Source organism: Phalacrocorax carbo, chromosome 15 (assembly GCF_963921805.1).
Source record: "Phalacrocorax carbo chromosome 15, bPhaCar2.1, whole genome shotgun sequence".
NCBI lineage: Eukaryota > Metazoa > Chordata > Aves > Suliformes > Phalacrocoracidae > Phalacrocorax > Phalacrocorax carbo.
The window spans coordinates 2,117,383-2,137,568 of NC_087527.1; the positions used below are offsets into that span (position 1 = coordinate 2,117,383).

The 20,186-nt window shown below is 41.5% G+C and overlaps 1 protein-coding gene across 1 annotated transcript in view; it reads right to left on the reverse strand.

The window, feature by feature from the left end:
• The window catches only part of CCDC60 (coiled-coil domain containing 60), a 67,663-nt gene extending 50,481 nt beyond the window's left edge, over positions 1-17,182 (reverse strand). Inside the window, exon 1 of the mRNA XM_064466682.1 lies at positions 16,775-17,182. Coding sequence (XP_064322752.1) covers positions 16,775-17,182 — 408 coding nt within the window. The remainder of the gene's footprint in view (positions 1-16,774) is intronic.
• Positions 17,183-20,186: the final 3,004 nt, after the last annotated feature.

The following is a 20,186-nucleotide window of genomic DNA, read 5'->3' on the forward strand; positions in this document are numbered from 1 at the left end:
GGGGCCAAAACCATTATCATCACTGCATCCTTTCCCACCAAAATATGTTCTCTGAGAGGTCGTGAGAGCAAACACCCACCACTTCTACTAGTTTTGTCATTAAACAGAAAATCCTATTCTGCAAAGACTGTTAGGCAAGCATTTTTCATAAGATCTAAATTCATTTTAAACCTCAACAACAAAGAAAAACACAATAAAAAATATAATGACAGGCTTCCCGGCACAATTTTCTCAAACAACAGCTGGCCAAGTATGCCAGACTCACAAGAAAGAAAAAGTTGGCTCTTCTTTCTGAAGGACATTATTTCAAACAAACTAGATCTCAGAACTTGGAAAGAAAAGTCTTTTTAGTTCGCATAATGATAGGAAAACTATTGGTAGAAGGAACAACTAATTATGGTTAAATTCACCTCTGGAAGGAATTGAGGATGTATAAGCAAGCCCAGCTTTGCCTTGTAGACAAAACACACAGTGGATCAGTCCAATAACTTCTATCTCAAGCTCCAAGACAATTACTTTCATAACTTTTCAGAAAAACTTTCATGCAAGAAGGTTGCATTCAAAATTTTCAGCTTTATGTGGGTGATTTTGCTTTAATCATGCTTCAGAACACTTGATAGCTTATGTCAGCAAGGTTTATCAGAATTCATTGTATCCACCTGTATTTGATTTAAAAAAAAAAAAAGGCAGAAAGGGCTTAGAGAATTTTCCTGGTACTTAGAGTCAAATTATTGGATGTTAAGTTCCTATATGAGCTACCTTTGTGTCTACCCCGCACTTATTTCTAGAACATCTCAACCTGATGAGGTATACTTATTTTTTCCCCACACAGACAAGGCCAGACCAAGTCTGAAAGCCTTCTGATGTGAACAATGATTTGCTAGAAGCCTCACAGCGGACTGAGCTCCCATCTCTGGCCAGCCAGACCCAGAAGTGGCTCATGCCCTACATATAAGGACAAGGTGATTTTTCAGAAACAGTTCTTAAAGAGGCTGGGCAGGACCAATGGAGGCTGAGAACAGCAATGTCATGGAAAATCATGTTCATTTGATTAAATGTCTTAGCTTCCAGAGCTCTATGACACTGGTTGTTCCCAGACAGCACCTGCAAAACTTCAAACTTTACAGTCAAACAAGCATTTATTTTGCTACAAAGTACCAAAGTAAAAGTGGTACAAAACGTAGTCATCATTTCCATGATTAAAATTGGTTACTCTCAGATGACAGTAGAAAAGTTTAGATGATGGTGTGTCGGCAACTGAAGAGCTAGAATTGCAATAACCAGAGGTCTAAACCACTATAATTTGTCATTTCAGATGGTGTGACCCTGTTTGCTTGCAAGGGGTATCCTATAATGTGTTTTACCATGATTCTGCTCTAGAGAAAAGCTGTGAATAACTGGAATAGCCATGGTGATTTTTGCTTGTATTTTTATCCTTACAGGACACAAAAATAAGCCAATAATGTTCATCTCTATCCTAGGCTTTACTTTAGCTTTGGCATAGTAGAAGGAATGGACACACCCAAACTACTTTCACAGTAAAAATTTAAAAGGTCTCTCTGTAATGGATGTTCTTCCTATGCTGAAGACTGAGGGTGTCCTATTCGGGACTGCACAAAAGAGATCCATCTTGGACCTCTCCAATTATAGACTGAGTAAATCAAACAGAACTAAGCTAAGAAGCATTCACTCGCATAAACACGCATGCCTACCAAAGCCCTGTTGCACTAGACAATTTATTTGGCCCACATACCCAGTTGGTAAGAAGTTAGAAAGTCTAGCATAGTCTTAATCAGTGTGAAAGACTACTTTATTTAAAGGTCTGAGAAGTCTTAGGGATATGTCAAGAGTCTAATTTCTGGATAATCCATATGGTTAATCTAGAATTAGCTGTGGGACTATGACACATTCTAGTGAAACAGCAGTGTCTTAGTCTTAGGAAAAATGCTTAAACTAATGTATTCTGTTTCATAGCTCTGTTTTTGCTGAGCAATATCTAAACCTCATGTAACAACAGCCTGAAGGTATTGGAAAGGCTGGTCAGCAATACTGTCGCAGGGGGAGAAAATGTCAAATGCATAGGGAAAGATTGAGCCTGAGCTTGTTAGAGCTACTGTTTCAAGTGAAAGTAGTGAGCTTCCCAGCTCACTAGTGGCACTCCAGATGTTGTTATTCTGGGATCACAGTGACTCACGTTTCTGCAGAAGATGATAATGGAAAGCCAACATGAACAGAAAAGCTCAGCTGATTAAACACCACTTCCTCCCATCAATGGCTTTCCTAAGAAAACTTGTGTGGAGAAGAGCTGTGCTAAATTTCTTACTTGGAAAGCAGTCTGTTAAGTGAGTTATTACTCAGGCCAAATAGTTATCAGCTACCACTTTGGAAAAAAAGTTGTCACTTTTGATATCTGCAGATCTTGAACTTCTGGCAAACATTACATCCATTGCAGGGAGGGGCAAGGAAGTTTTGTGGGTTGGTTTTTTTTTGTTTGTTTGTTTTTGGTGTTTTTTTGTTGTTCCCTTCCCCCCCACAAGACAGAGTGACTCACTAGACTAGACTTTCCTAAGGCTCAGTGACTAGGAAAAACAAAATCCTGCAAAGAAATGTTAGAGAAGTTTAGTAACTGTAATTCTCTTCCATCATCACAGCATTTTAAAGCTTTTTTTAAAGGGATGCAGCTTTCTAGCCACATCAAGAAAGATAAAATCCTAATACACAAATTACTACTAATTCTCTCCTCTGAATGCAGAGTAATCAGAACCTCTAAGCAGATTGGCAAATACAAATATTTTATTTTGTGTTACTCTACATGCAGTGAGATACCTAAGGTCAGAATGTAAACTTCCATACAGAGTAGCTAGACAATGAGAATAATATAGTAAGATCATAATGAAATTTATCTATCATTTTTTCAAATTATGTTTTGTCTTTCAAAATTTAAACTTCTGCATTTATCTTGCACACTGTCTAATCTTTTGGATATTCTAAATCATATTTTAAAAACTTAGATGATTGAGTTTGTATAATGAGAAATTTAATGACCTGTAAAATGAACAGAGTGCATCTGCCAGCCCTAAAAAAGTCATCTTTTCACCACATGCACATCACAGTATGGGACTGACAGTTCCACTGTTATTTTTCCAGGCAGCTACTCCTGTTGCTTCCCTAAAACAAACATGCATATTTGGATGCAAGTTGAAGAATAAGATTACTAAAATGCTTAAATATTTCTTAAAATATTTCTCCAGTAACACTTTAAATAGAATAAACAAAGGGTATACAATGGTTGCTATATAAATGCACATTCTCCCTAGGTAAACTGAAAACACACAGCTTACAAACAAAATCGTAACCAAATTCTGAACCACCATTTAATTTCACCCAAGCATATTTTTGTTAAAGGGTGAAATTCTCTGCTGGAATAAAGATCCTAACTGAATCCATATTTTGACAGGGATGAATATGGTCCACACTGCAACAGCAGAATGAATGTGCATCCACAGACTGGCTGGCACCAGCCTCATCCAAGATAAACATGAGACAGATGAACACATCAAGAAAAGGATCCCAGGGGCTGTGTTTTATGAAGGATTACGAAGTATCCTTTAAACCTGATACAAAGTCCAAAACACCTTTCCTATCTATAGCAAGGTCCTCGCAAACAGCCTGCATGGGTTTCAGATATAACATACTGAACTAAAAATGCCCTTTTTTATTAGCTATTCGTAATTCATACAAGAACTTAAGCATGCATGCACAGATGCCCCGCATTGTACTTAGTGTAGGCTGGATCATTAGTTTAAGTTAGCTAGCATTCTGGCATAGATTTGACTAGGTTATCTGCAAATAAAGCCCTATACCATTTTACCTGTGCCTTAAAACATTTTAAGATTTAGGAATTATTCTACACTTCTTGTAAAAGAAGTTCAGTCCAAACTGCTAACATCTGACACAAAGGAGGGAATGAGCCACAGCTAAACCATGAAAACTTGACTTTCCAAAGGACAGCTATTTTCAGAAGCATTTTGCGATAGCTGTGCCAGCTGCACACACAGACTGCATTACATCTGTGGCCCATTCTCCTTAAGCATTGTCTATGTTTTGATTTCCTGTTTTGTATTCCATTAGTTTTAAGGCTGTATGTCATACCGCCATTAAATCACTGTTTTCAAGCAATAGTGTCTTCCAGCTGACCTCAGAGCTAAACAGCACAAAGACTGACATTCATACAGTTTGCTGTTACAACCAATAGGTGCTGGAAAGCCTTACTCCAGAGCCTCTATATTACATAGCTAACTTGCTCTGACTTACCAGTTATTGTCACACACCAGTTCAGATCTCACATAGATAATATAAGCCAACATCAATTTAGGAAAACAGCCGAAAGGGAAATATCTGAAGAGAAAAAAATTACATACACAATATTGTATCGAAAGCAGCTTTCTTAAAAGGGAAGGATTCAAACATTTCTGATGAGCTAATGGAAATGGCAAAGTGACTGTCTGGAAAAGGTTTGTTGTTTGGGGTTTCCCCACCCCCCCAAATCTGTTTTTATCTGCTTTCACTAAAAGATGAAGTAAGCTCAGTCAGCAAGTGATTTCCGACTGTCAGACAGCAAAAGTCAAATGAATTCCGTGCTGTGAAGCTTTTACTAAAAGCTAGAAAATCCAAAGCTTTCATCTGATGAATCTAGATAGGGATCACCAGGATCCTGCCAAGGTTTAATTTCTCATTTTTCATGGATTAACATCATTGTTTATAGTTCAGGCTGTTGCATAGTGACGCAGGCTCTAAACAGGGTGACAAGAAACAAACCCAGCCAAACAAATAACAATTCCAAACCATAGCAGTGGTTTCGATGGGAGGTTAAAATGAGCTTATTTTACAGAAATCCACCTATGAGCTTCACCAACAATGGCAGCATTTGTCAAGGCAGAGCTTGCAGGTGAAGTGCCCAAGAACCCTCCAGCAACGGTATAGCTGTCTGCACAGAGGATTCAGCTCCCTGAACTGTAATGAGCAAATTGTCTCACAGTTTTGATCCACCGTCAATTTAGCTGACACCGACTCCAGGAATTAATTTTGAACATTTCAGGGTAACCTAATAAAAAAAAAATTGAAGCTGCATGGTATACATCTGCAGATAACCTATCACCTGCTGCAGGTTTTAACAGAAAAGTTAAATGTGTTTCTGTTCTGGTACAAAGGCTTTTAGTTTCTTGAATGCATAAATACATAACCCTAAGACAAAGCATCAGTAAGGTAAAGCAGCATAAAGGACAGAATATTTTAACCATATGCTCTAAGCTAATACTGTGTTGATCCTAAATATTAGAGAAGCTTCCTTAGAAAAAAGGCTTTCTTTGTACAACTGAACAGATCCTTTATTTGAACAATCTGCTTACTTTGGAAAACAGATTCAGAGCTAGAGGGGAATCATCAGTTTCCAAGTTTTTAAAACAATTACAATGGAATTGGACTAGAGTGTGTTAGGTTTTTGATTACAAAACAATGGTTATAGATTTTCAATTATCTTGTCAACATAATAAATGCAATGTATAAAAGTCATAGATACTTCTAGCTCTGGCATAACTGATCAACACTAAATAGAACAGTAAATACCAGCTTTAGAGAGCATTTAGGAAGGGAATATAAACTCTCTTCAAATTCAGTCCTACTGTTATGGTGTCGCTACACTGCAGATGGATCACAATCCATCTAGTTTAGACCGTTACAGGCAAAAATCTTTGTCAGTAGCAAACTGCCACTATGTTGTGGCTTAAGGTTGTGACACTTGACCATTGTGAACACGTGGCAGTCACACCATTCTTCACCAGCCAGCCAAAGGACCTGCCGGTATCTTTACACGGCAAAAAAGTACTAGTCCTATGAGTTATCAATGACCAGAATTCCCGACCTTTCCTATTTCCCATTCCCCTGCACTCCAACACATGATGGGGGAACATCACTCTCATTTATTTTTTTTTTCTTTTTTTTGGTGGGGAATGTTTCACACATAGGCTCCATGGGATGATATACACTACCTGCAGTACTGTGTCACAGCCGCTCCAACATAGTCCACATGGCCAGTTGGCAGACCACAGACCAAGATGACCAGTAGAGCCCAGAAGATGGGATCAGACAGTACCACAAATACACAGGGTGTCAGTCTAATCATGAGGGAATTCAAGGCATGAACCATGTGTGAGTCTTATTCTAAAATCGCCAGACATGACAGGTTTGACTTTCTGCCTTTAACTCTCCAATGGAAAAAAAGACATGTTTATGCCTTATTTTTAGGCCACAGTTATGAGGTAACTTCATTTGTTCTTAAAAGAAATGCTCCCCAAACAGTAGGACAAACAATTAGCTACAACGATCATTTGCTATCTAATAAAGCTCTAAGTCTTTAGACTATCTGAACTGGGAGCTAACAGATTCAAGGGGTACCAGCAGTTACAGAATGACTTTGAGGGGAGAGGGAGGAATCAACTGAGACACAGCAGAGTTCAATAACACACAGGGTTCTTGAAGCACTGAGGGGGAAACACTGACACATAGTGGGACCAAATGATGACAGCTAGTAATCCTGGGCAGTTGAGGATCCTCAGTATGGAAGACAAATGAGGCTATCTGATCACTGGGAACCATTGGTTCCACTTGCAGGAGAGAAATGAAGCACTGAGGCCAAAACTATTGAAGTAAATACATTTTGTACTGAAGTACTGCAGTCCAAGGACTGCTCTAACAGATGAGAAGTGATATGATTTCACCCTCCCAGAAGTACCACAGGCATTAGCTCAAGGCCAAAGACACAGAAGAGCTCACTCACAGAGACTAGGACTGGCCAGAGGCTTCAGCAGGCTCTGTAATTTACTGCAACTTTAATTGTAGCAGAGAAAATATTACAAATAACCCTAACAGCTTTGCAGTCTCTGTTTCAAACATATGGATTGTTATCTGGAGCCTGATATAACACAGCTAGAATTTCCCTTTTATGACTAAAGAAATTTACTAAAAAGTCAAAGTCATTCTTAAAAAGGGAAGATTTGTAATGGATGCAGTGCACACATAAGCGATTACAAATTTAATACGTCACAACGGCTTTATAAAACATCTTTGACCCTTACATGAAATTGTGTAGGTGTGAATGATATTAAATGCTTGCAGACCAAAATCTAGCAGTGATTCACTTGAAGAACTGTGCCTTACTCCATGATTACTCCACTGAGGTTGATAGAAATGCATATGAAATATCCGAGTATTCCACACCAATAACGAACCTGTCTTTTGTACTCGTTAGATGAGCAGAGGGGTTGCACAAATGTTTTAGCAGTAAGTCATCAATGAATTAAGTTAAAACCTCCTTCTTAATGCACCAGAAGAACAGGTTCAAGGCTACAATGCCCCAAGCAATGCCACAGCCCAGTTTTCACAAATAATGTGAAGTAACTCCTTTTTCAAAATGAACAGAACTCAAATTAGCATTATAGCTACTACTGCCTTCCCCATACTCTGCTTTTGAGCTCTTAATGTAAAGAGTGACAGTTAGATAGTTGCCTAATTAACTTGACTATTGTCCCCTAAAAATACTCTCTATCTTAGCTCTCTTTCTGTGCAAATAGCATAATGTTAAATTTAACGGAAAGGTCACATTATACTACATGGTATGTAGTGATATTCCATTATGTCCTCCCCTCCCTGCTTACAGTCCTCCCCGCTGTTGCTGTCGTGCATGCAACACTTTCTATAGGCATTTCATGAATAATAATCTACACTAGCCATGGAAAGTGGTGCCTTGCACTGCTTGCAATGTAAGATACATCATTCTACAGTCTCAAGGAAAGCGAAACACCACCAATCTGATTTTACACAAGTTGTTTTTCCTCTGCAAGCCAAACTCAAGCTTTAATTGTTACACTTTTCCCCCTCACTGCTGAATGCCTTCATTCACTGTGCCTGCACAGGGAAATATTCCAATTTAAGAACAGGTTTCAAAGTTCTCGCATTCATATCAATTTACCCTGAAACTGTCACTTTCTGTATGCAAAGGATGATTCTGCCGCTGCCACGCAATGTTTGGGGAGGAATTAGCAAGGTGTCCTGGCTAAGCTTCAAATTGCTTAAACTGCTGTCTGCTCACTTAAGCTCACCTATTTCAGCTGGATACATTATTCTTCACCACTTTCTATCCTGAACTTTCAGGTAGCATTGCTCTGCTCTGTTGACCACAGTTAACCAGGGATGGCTGATATGACCTCTGCATTCAGCCTGCTAAGTGCTTTTGGCATCATTTGGGGTAAAACTGATTTATAAATATATTATCCATCCTAGAAATGAGTACAACCCAACCTAGCTACAGATCTAGTCCTGCATTTCTACATCAGCTGTGATTTTTTTTCCTCATACAAAGGAAAATATTGTCATGGTCCCCCATCCCTAATTAAATACCTACCACTTCCTCTATCGATCACATACAGAGAGAGCTTCCTAGGATCCACGTATGCAAAAGAGCTTGGCTTTCCCACCTGAAACATTTTCTTACATTTCTGGTACACATTTATTAATTCCTGACACAACTCCACTGAACATTACATTAGAGAAATCCTCCAGTGCCTGGTAAGATCAGCATTGATGTTCCTTTGTGCTATCAGAGTGACACAACGGAACAGGAACCAGAAACCAATCCATGAATTACAAAGAGCATTAACCTTACTGTCCAGTGCAAGTCTAAACAGATCATACCCATCAACCGTAACAAACATCTGCTTCTTACACAGCACTTCTAGTCAAATCTCAAAAGGTTTTTTCCCATTCTCTCCCAAAAGTAATCATTTGACAAACTGTTACCAGATAGCAAAAGTTATTTTTAACTGCCACATTGCACCAGGTTCTTCAAATATAAGGAATAGTCCATTCCATTCATTATGTAACATACAGATTATTTGTATGCACTATTTAAGAGAAACAGACATTAAGCCTGTTAAAACTCTAATGTTTTGAATATTCACTGTAAAGCGTAACCTTTGTAACACACTTCTCTCCTGCCCCAGGCATGATATTGCAGATCAATTCCCAAACCTAGGTGAACAATGCAATTCACTGTAATGACAGCTCAAGCTGTAATCACAGAAGAGTAATGCACCATGACTGTACCAGCGGCCTGACATTTGGCAAGTTTACTAAAACCTTAATAACAATGCATTATTACATTTGATATGCTTCCCTTAATTCATTATGGAAGCAGCCTTTAGGAACAGAAATTGAACTTTTGAAATTGATTAGACTGTTTTGAACTTAATAGCATGGAGATTGTGTGGACCTTACCGGCTAGCTGCTATTCCAGAGATATGTCAAACTAATTTAGTGATCATAAAGCCTTTATTTTTATAGAACATAACATTTTCACGTAGTTTGGCTCAGGTCAGGATTAGCACCTAACATTTAATGTTCATGTTGTTAATTAAAACTATCACTCTTAACCAAACAAAAAAAGCCCGATCTTAAAAATATATTTCTGTAAGCTTATGTCCTATGTCTAGGCTCACTTATATCACCATTTTTGTTTCACACTCTAAAAGGCAAAGCAAGAACACCTGCAGGAAAACCCAAGAGCTCAGGGACAAAGATTCTTCACTATTTTCCACAGGCAATTAGCTAAGTTAATACACTTCCCTAAGTCACTTCCTCCAAAGGTACAGGAAAGGTAATGATTGTCAGTCTCACAAGGCCATGACAAAAAACATTTCAACAAAACTCCCAGTACACAAGTGCTTAAATGTTATGGTTAATAGTAATAAAACCAACTATTTCAGTACTGAAGGACTGCTGCTCTTCTAAAATAGCCAAGAATTTAACAGACACGTGACTGCAGTAGCAGAGTAAGTCACAGATAAGAATTAAAAAAAATGAGATTCAGAAATCCTGCATCAACAACAGCTTCACTATGCCTGCTAAAAATCTCAAATACTTGGTTAGCTATGTTGTTATCCTCTAGCTAGAATTACTGCAATATGATGTAATATTTCCCCACGGACATGTACAAATAAATTTTAGTTCCTAAAAAATGGTGTAACTGACATTTTTCAACTTTTTAGTAAGGGCTCTTAAAAATTAAGCCCAGGTTAAAAGAAATATGTTTATGGTTCAGGCTAACAAAGGGGAATGAGCTTAATTAATAAAACTAACAGTAGCCACTGTACAGTCTAAGAGCCTAATCTGATGTAACATTTGTTGAAGGAGGCAGAAAACTATCTGCTATTGCAATTCAAGAACATATCCAAATTTTATAAAATTTTAGACAAATTGAACTTTCCTCCTTATATCATTTGCTCTGTTCTGGTTCTGTCTATGATGACACCATTATCTATCACCTCACTTCACATCTTCTGCTTATCTTTCATTCCACTCCTCCTTTTAGTATCACCCTCACATAACCAAACTGCTCCAGAACACTAGTTCAGTCGCCTAAAGCTATACCCTTTTCTGTTATTCCATAGCCAAATTATCCAGTCTGCTTATTCACCACTTTCTAATACACCCTCGAACCTTATGCATTCAGGCTTACTAACATTTAATAACATGTACATAAAAGCAGCAATATAATGGTACATTATCATTACATTGCAAATGTCTGGTGGGTCAAAGCCTCCTTGGATGGGTGAGAAGAAAGTCATATGAGAGAGGGAGATGCCACTAGGCCGTTCATTTCCAAGTAGCCTTTGAGTTTGTCTTTTGCAACAAGAAATACATGTTACTATTTTTAAAAAGGAAAAGCAGTGTAGTGTTATGCTTGCTAACATAGTTAAAGGCTACAGAAGACAGTTTAAAAAATACTCAAGCAACCTATTCTATTTACTGGAAACCAACAATATCCATAAAACATGTACAACCAGGGTTTCACTTGTTTTTTGCAAGCAGTGACCCTGGTGAGAGCTGGGAGTGTACATCTGCTTTCATCATGAGAAGCGAAGCAAAGACATCACCTCAGATGGATAACGTGCATGAATTCTGTTCTTCCTGATGATTACCACACCGAGAGCTTGCACACCCAGTTTATTAACAGAGGTTATGGACCCTGTAGGAAAAGTCATTGGTATAACGCTCACAGCTAATTCCACTCCCCACACACTGCACCTTTTCATTGCCATACAAGCAGTAGAATCTTTCTTACAATGTGACACTATAAACTCTGAAATTGTAATCACAGTGTCACTGCGCTTGCACCTGCTTTTTTTGTTTTACATACTCTGTACTTAACCTCATTAATATGTTTTGGCAACAATAAGGTTATGAACTGTAGCCAATTGATAAAGGGCAGTTTTCTAGCTACTGACTTGCACAACCTATTTCTTTCTCTTCTGTCCTGGAGCATTTCTAGCATGTGGGCTTACAGCCAGGTGCAAACTGTTGCCCCTTGTCCTGTCATTGGGCACCACTGAAAAGAGTCTGGTCCCATCCTCCTGACAGCCACCTTTTAGATATTTATAAGTATTGGTAAGATCCCCCCTCAGTCTTCTCTCACCCAGGCTGAGCAAACCCAGCTCTCTCAGCCTTTCCTCATAAAGGAGATGCTCCAGTCTCTTATCACCTTCACAGCTCTCTGCTGGACTCTCTCCAGTAGTTCCCTGTCTTTCCTGAACTAGGGAGCCCAGAACTGGATGCAGGACTCCAGATGTGGCCTCACTAGGGCAGAGTAGAGGGGGAAGATAACCTCCCTCAGCCGGCTGGCCACACTCCTTTTAATGCACCCCAGGATACCGCTGGCCTTCTTGGCCACAAGGGCACATTGCTGGCCGCCAGCACTCCCAGGTCCTTCTCAGATAGGGTAAAGACAAAGAAGGTAAAGACGTTCTCAGGAAGGGTGAAGACAAACCTGATTTTGTAGATGCTTTTAGTTTTCATACAGATTTTCACACAGAGGGCATGCACTGCCATCATAGCTTCAAAAACAGTAAAAAGAACCTGTGCATAATTTTGTGTTTCCCATCTTCATTCCCAATTTTTCATCAGAAATGCACAAGGACAAACAAGATAAATTTGGATCACCAGAGAAGCTGAAAGCATGACTCCCGCTGCTACAATCTCTTCTGTACCCTCCCTGTTTCCGGCTTGTTCCCTTTATTCTGTCCAAAACACCAGCCCTTTAATTCCCAAGCTGACAGACTGTCACAAAAAGGTGAGCTGGGCAAAATAGTACGAGAAGGAAGAAACACAACCTTAAATCTAACATTAATTAACCCTTGCAAACAAAGCACATCTCAAAATCCTCACCTCCATGCTGCCAATATGCTTTTTTAAATTAAGAGATACTAAGATGTTTACCAACAGAGACTTTGAGACCATCTCTAGCAAGCAGTGGAAAGATCTAGAAAGGCCAATTTCACCAGCCAACAATCGACCAAAATACCCTAAAAGATACTTGAATCTGAACATCTCCATCAATGCTTTGGCACTTCTGAATAACAGCCATCCCACTGATAATTCACCCTTACATTCTACCCTATATGACTAATACAGAAAAAAACCACTCTGGAAACTATTAGTATTTTGTAGCTTTTCACTTTCAAAGCCATTTGAATAGTTAATGGAAAGAAACACTGTGCTATCCTCTTTCTCACTAGCATTTTGTTGCAATTTCACATTCTTCAAACAGGAAGTTTCAAGGTATTTCTGAGGCGTCTTCTAAATCTATAAAAAAGTTGCTTGTTTTTTTTTTTAAAATGACTCAGGCATAGCCCTTCTTAGATGCAGGTATGAGACTGAGGTTGATCAATGGCCATATACTGGCTACTCAATTCCAAAAGCACTAGGAGTGTCACCACACCAGTGTAGTCTGGCCTGACCAGTTTCTCCATTTTGGAGATACTAGGCAGACAACCCACCACTCATGTCCTCCTGCTCTTCCCAGAGCAATAAGGGATTATGACCGGCCTTCACATCAGAAAGCTGGCAGGAAAAAGGTTCTTTGCATTACAAGTTCTGCCTTGAAATACGTGTTTTCAGTCTTCTGGAAAGCAAGGTTTCAAATTGGAAACAGTGACAGATCTTTAACTGCAGCAATAACAAATAACATCAGTGTAATTTCTCTTGAAAGAAATTGCTCCGTTTTCTTCTCCAGTTTCCAGCTTAAAACCTTTCATTGCTGATGCTATTGTCAATCTTATCTAGTGACCTATTTACCCAAAGCGCAGAATTACAGGACAGAATTTTATGACAAGTATAGAGCAGGCTTTGACACTAATAATACTAAAGATTTTGTAGACTTAGATTGTTTTTAGGGCTTGGTCAGAAAGGCCACCTTTCTTTCATGTAAAAAGTCAACAAGCCACCTCAGGGGTTTTGCAAATGAATTTGTCATAGCAATTAAGGGAAAGAAGCTATATAAACATGATAAAAGGTGACTAACATCACCATGCACCATTACATTAAGGAATAAGAAAGAGACCTTTAACACACTGCTCTGAACACTTAGGAAATCAAAAATACTGTCTGGATAGCTACATTCTTTGACTTTCAATGAATCAGTGCTGTCTGCAATATGCACCCAACCTTTGAGAGGGGAAAAAAACCTCAAACTGAACGAAGTAACTTCCAGTTATTTGTAACAGAAGCTGGAAGGGCTTTATCTCGTGCTATGGGTATGGACTGATATTAACAGAAGGCAGAACCAGGCAGCCCCACAGGGAGTCTCTTCCCCCACTCCCACAAGTTTTGAAAAGGCAAGAACCTGAAATCCATTGGAAAGATGCTTCATGTAACAGCTCTGGTTAAAATACATGACCCGTTCAACTTCTCAGGATTCTTCTAGTAAAGACAGCGGCAGGGAGCAGACAGCACATATAGAAAGGCACCACATAATAAAGCACATCTGAAAACACTCCGACATTGCTGGGGGTAAAAGTTGGGATAATTGGCAATCTAAAGTCGTAAGGGTCACAAGATCCACATCATTGCAAAAGCTGATCACATTTGGATAACACTGTACAGCATGGGTAGAAGAATCCTCCTTGTTGTCGGTTTTGGTTTTTGGTTTTGTTTTTTTTTTTTGTGGGGAATTTGTTGTTTGATTTTCTTTCTAAACAGAAATGCTACGCTTCCTGAGCTTCCCGCATCCCTCGCCAGTATTGCTAGTGGTTTGCAAGGGGTTTATTTTGCTTCAGTGGGTTGTAGTAGAATGCAATTCTTCCACTGCATTGACCCAGCTTTACTTAGTGTTTTCACTCTAAGATAGATAGCACATTCTCCATGTGACTGCAGAACAGCAGTTTTCAATGCAACAGCTAGAACAATCAAATATCAGCTCTAATTTTTCAGATACCAAATTTACTTAAAGATACCAAAAGCACCCATGAACATACCGATTTTCTGAACACACTTGCTGCCGGCAAGTATATAAAAAAGCACACTAAAAGTGCAATTATTACATATAATATCCTACGCCCATATCATTTTGTATAACCATCCCAGCATACCTACTCAAATGTTTTTAGCTCTTAAAATCTATTTTTCTTTAATAGTATCAGTTTAGAAAGTAGCATTTGCCAGCAGATATTAGCATACTCAAGTCCTGTTGAATTCATAGGGATTTTATCATCATCTTGTTCACAAGCTTTACTGTCATTCATCATTGCAAATTATCAGCTGTACTTGTGGCTGAAGAATACACTAACTCAGAAGGCAGAGGTGACTGCAAATGCATTAATCAGAGATCATGATTTTTACTACCAGGAATGTTATGCTCTCAGACACCTATAATTAGACATATCCAGTATCTACAGTCTTCTCAGTTATTCAAAATATTATGGGGACTGCTAGGTGGGGGTGGAAATGGGGTAAAGAACCCATATAAAGCAAAAATACAGGGAATACAATGTATTTTTAGAATTAGGCTACAGAAATGCTAATTCTAGTATCTCTGAAAAATGCATGACTAGATTTCTGCAGAGCATGCTGGCAGATTAAATAGTGAGAGTTGGCTTGTGAGCAGCATGAAATCCGTGGGCCTTCCCCAGTTTGCAGGGACAGAAGGAAGCAAAGGCCAGGTCAGATTCATTGCCAGGAATATTTTTTTTTTTTTTTAAGTATTTTCAATTTAGTAACAATTACCTTTTAGGAAAAATGGTTAGTCTGAGATTTTCAAAACTACGTAGTGCTTTTAGCCATGCTCTCCACAAGAAGGAACAGCAGGTGTGACTACGTCCCTTCCAATGCTTCACAAATCTAGAGCATAACACATTTAGTGACCCACATGTAATCTATTTTCTGTATAAGTTGTATACTTTTAATTGCGTCAGGTTAAGTAGCCGAGTTCCAACCGGGTTTCAGAGCACCCGTAAGGATCAAATGCTGACATATTTCAGTACCAAAACAACAACCACCACCGCAAATTAACGAACATTTTCAGGATTCTCAGAATTTTAATAATTATATCTGCAGTTGAAAAAATTTTAAGTAACTTCTATCAGAAGGAAAGATGTTTTAGAAGTCAAGGGTTTAAACAAGAACGCTGGCAACACTTACTGGATGTTGACTATATACAGATACAAGCCTCCGAATGAAGACAGCCGGCAAGATGCTGCTTTAAGTGGTATGTTAAAAATAAAGTGAATTGTCTATTTAGAGCTTAAAACACTTGATCCAAAACTTTAATCTCTGAATGCAACACACACAATCAGAGCAGAAAATTAAGTCGTGGGTGGACAGAATCTTTTCTGCCTACCCTGAATAATAACCATGCTGCTTCTGCTGCAGCTGTCAGGGACTGTCCCTTGGGCACACCATTGGAAAGCACACAGCAAAGCGTAGGCTCTGAGTCACAGAAGCCGACGTTACAGGTTGCAGGCTGGAGAGACTTCACTCCATTTCCACATGCAAAATTGCTCTCCGCACAAAACAGCATAGAAAACTCAGAGAGCTTCGGATGTCCTTGCATGAGCCAACAGCACTGAGGAAAAGAAAACAAATGGCAGAATCCTGCAAGCTCATCTCAAGCACCAGTCAGTGCCATAGTTCTTGTCCCTGTGGTTTAACTATTCAAGCTTCACTGAAAAAAGTAACTTGAGACAGTTCAAGAGCCACGAAGTTAGTGGGTACGCAGCACTAAGGAGACCAGGATAACCACACAATCAAACTATCACGGACACTCCTGGCTAATCTCCTTATGCCCTCCTGAAACCCAACTACAGGTGCAAAGTAAAATACAATATAATTAATCCACTACTTCCAAAGCCATCCCTACTTATGTAAGTTGTATTAGGAACACTTTCCTTTTTATACCATTCTTATGCTCAACTTTTGAGCTTTTTACCCACCCCTCAACTGCCACCATTTATCATTCCTGCTTTTTAACCCATCCTTTACCCTCATGCACTCAGTGATTCCTCTCCTTCTTTTCAAGACTTGTTACCTTTCCCTGAGTGTTTTCCCATAAGTACAGTCTCATTATGTCATGTTTTCCTTTTCCTTCATTAGCCTGCTATTGTCTCTGCTTCATTTTAAGTGCTCTCATTAAGAATTTTAAAGACCAGTTTCAAAAGCCAGTTCCCAAATCACATCAAAGCAGTCCCATTTTATTCACAAATGTTCCGTACCAGCACCCAACAGTATGTCAGATTGCGAGTGTTCACAGGAAGTCATGAAAATATTGTGTCCAGCATTTCTTTAAACAGAAATAATTATTCCTTTCCCTGGAAATAGGGGCTTGCAGTTTACTTAGCAGAAAAGCCTTCCTGCTTTTCTGTCGGAGCAGAACCAGGGAAGTCCGGCCTACCTGTGTAAGCTGCCCCAAAGAGTAGAGGGTGAGTTTCTTCGGGTCTGTGTAGAGGATCTCTCCAAGCTCCTGGTAAGGCTTCCCAGTGGGGGTGAAGAGTCCCTGAGTGAACTGCTTTTGCCTCCTATGGTAGTTTTCCCAGAACACTTGCTCTCTTGGAGGTTCACTGCTTTTGTAAATTGTTCTGCTTCTGGCCAAGACTTTTCCTTCCTTCTGAGCAAAGCCAGGCAAAGGCTGAATGCTCACAAAGTCTCGAGGATTCAACATTTTAGGGGCTGCCAGCACCTTGATTCTGCTGTTCTTAGGTGGATCTGGTACCACAGGTGCCTTGACCCTGCTGTGCCTACCTGCATTTGCTACCACAGGTGCCTCAATTCTGCAGTTTGTAGGTGCATCTGGTACTGGCATTGTTCCAGAATGGGAACTTTGGTGGTTTTATCCCCTGAATTATCAAAAACTCTAGTTTCCCAGTTATATAAACACACACCTGCTGCTCAAACTCCAAAGCAAGTCTTTAATTTTCAAAAGGGTAGCCCAGCAGAAGAATCTGCTGCTAACATGGTCTCACTCCCCTCAGCAGCCCCTCAAATAGAAATAAATCCTGAGGGGCCAGAACACCTAAAACCTAACCAGTCTCCTAGGGAACACCCAGAGCCAGAGCACCTCCCTCTGTATGGCTTCGTTACACCTAAAACTTCCGTTACACCTATTTTTAACAACAGCACAACCTCCCCCGACCCGCTGCCCTCACGCCAAGGGCCTCCCTCCTCCCAAACTCCGGGGAGCCAGCCTGAACTCCCCCCCCACCTCCTCCTTCCCCGCGGGGCGGCGGGGGGCGAGGACGGACCCCTCTCCTCAGCAGCCTCAGAGGACAGCCCCCTGCCGCGCCGCGCGACGGTTAACGGCCCGCGGCCCGCGTCACCCGGTTGCCCGGGAAACCCCGCGCGGCGCCGTGCAGGTGCACGGGTCGGGCCGTGCACGCGCCCAAGGGGCCGCACCCAGGGCCCCACCCGCAAGGAAGCGGGCTAGAGCCGTGCCCGTGGGGCCGTGCCCAAGGGCCTGAGCACTGAGCCCCTGCAGGGGGCGAGCAGTGAGCCCCTTGGGCGGCTGAGGAGCAGGAGGTGCGCTCGGGGGCCCCGCGTGGGGCGCCCCGTGCCCCGCACGGCGGCCTGCTCACCCTCAGGGATGAGGCCGCGACGTGTGGCTGTGCTGCACAAGCATCGCTTCAGCCCCGAGGGGCCCGCAGAGGAGAGCCGCAAAGGGGTTCCTCTTGCAGAACCCGCACTGGGGGTCACCAGGAGGCAGCAACTAGTTTAGGGTTTCTCCAAACATGGAGATGGATTTTTCACCTTTCTTTCAGCTGAGGGACAAGCTAAGATGGCACCTGGAGCTTAGGGACACCAGGAATTGTGGCTGAGGGAGGACAGGGCCATAAGTAATGTGTTTTGCCTTTAGGTAAACAGAACTTTATCACTTAACAACATTGTTGGAGGGCTCAATGGTTAAAGCACTATAACAGTAAAGGTAATATTCATCGGTATTTCAATTAATTAAATAGAATCCTTGGCTCCTCTCCTGGGTGGCTGCTTGGGGCGTGTGGCAGAGCAACCCCAGGGCCTCAGGTAGGTGCTGCTCAGCCTTTGAGAAAACCCATCAAACCTCACTCCTCCTACGACCGTTTTCAGTAAAAGCCTTTCAAACTTCACTCAAACCTTGTCAAACAAGCGGTAACTGGTGGCAGATGAGAACTTGAGGTGAATTTAATACTGTGTCTATTCAGCCCTAAAATACACGGACGATCAGCAGCAATGGCACATTATTTGAGGTGTATGATTTCCAGCAGATTGGGTTTTTAGCCTGTCAAGATCACTCCAACCATTTGAATCCTGTGAGCTCTCTAAAGGTATCTGGAAACACCTCCTCCCTCCTTCCCTCCTCCCCATCTTTCCTCTCAACCCTGAAAAAAACCACCCTTGCTATTATTTCCCTGCATTTTAATCTGTCCAATGCTTCTTTGCTATTATAACTTTTGATTTAGAGTGCTGTGACCAGACGTGAGAGGGCAGAAGCGGTGAACAGCCGCCCGAGGAGCGGAGCTGTGGCACTGCGCGGCCCTGAGGCTGCAGGAGGACGCGGGGAACGTGCGCGGCTGGGAAGGCTCCCCCCACCTCATTTTCCTCCCCAGCTTTATATTTCCTGCAGACTGAACTGTTCCCCAAAACCTGGTGTCTTGCACTGCTTTGTTTTTCAGGAGAAACTTCCCATCCACGCAGTGGTCCAGGCCAGAGGTGCTCACCCACTGATCTGCTAAATTGTGGAGCTGGAAATACAATTTCTGCTACTTTTCTCATTGGCTGCATCTTAATCATAGATGTTTCCAGCTGAAAAGAAATAGTCCAACACACGGTGTTTGAGACAGCCACGAGAAATATCACATTTTGGTAATGACAACCCTCTGAGCACCTGCTTTTGTTGAAACTGGGTGTTGTTTTCAACTGAAATATTTGAGAAAGAACTAGTTTCAATGACTTCCCTAATACAAATGGCAACATCTCATCTAGCACCGGGATTTCAGCTCTGGGGACTTAAGGGAAATATCTGCTAGACAATCACCACATGAAAAATATAAAAGTGGCATTTTGAAGCAGCCTTCATGCCTAAAAATGTGCTTCTACATCCATACAGTGATCCTTTTGCATCAGAAAAATGGTGCTTTATTGATTTTGCTGATTGGTTTGCATTTGAAGAAGCCTCAGCTCAACCTTCAGCTGCAGCATGTTGCAACCTGCCGGGGACTTCAGGCCCTAAAGCGGGAGGCCCCCGGCTGAGTCACGTCACCCCCAGCACCCGCTGCTTATTTAACTTGAGTCAGTCCAGATGCTGCAAGCGGTGCTGAGGGCCGGTGCGGGCACGCGAGAGCCTTCCCGCACTCACACCCTGCAGGCTTTAATGCTGTAACGCTTTGGCGTTGTGCCCAAAACACACTCTGCTTCCCTGGTGGATCCATTTTTAATGGCCTTAAAATAACTGAAATGCTGTTTGGCTTCGATGCTCAGGGGCCAGTGGGGGCGGGAAGGACTCAGAGGGGACATGCGCAGGGCCATGTCCGGCTGGTGCTGGAGACACCCCGTCTCTCCTGGTCTCTCCACCCTGCAGTTCACGGCCAGGCCCCCTGTCCCACTGGCACCTGCACCCCATGGGCAGCTTGCTAGCGCAAGCCTTGGGGCAAGGCTCTTGCAGAGAAGATCACGCCTTCCTCCAGGCTGTTTGCAATTCGGTTCTCCTGAAGTTTGTCAGTGGGAGCCCATTCTGCAAACTCCTTCCTGGCAAGAAGTTCCCTGTGGAGCCCCGAGCTCAGAGAGGAGCAAGCTGCTTGTGCCTGGCTCCTTAGTGCCATTCCCATAGAAGCAAG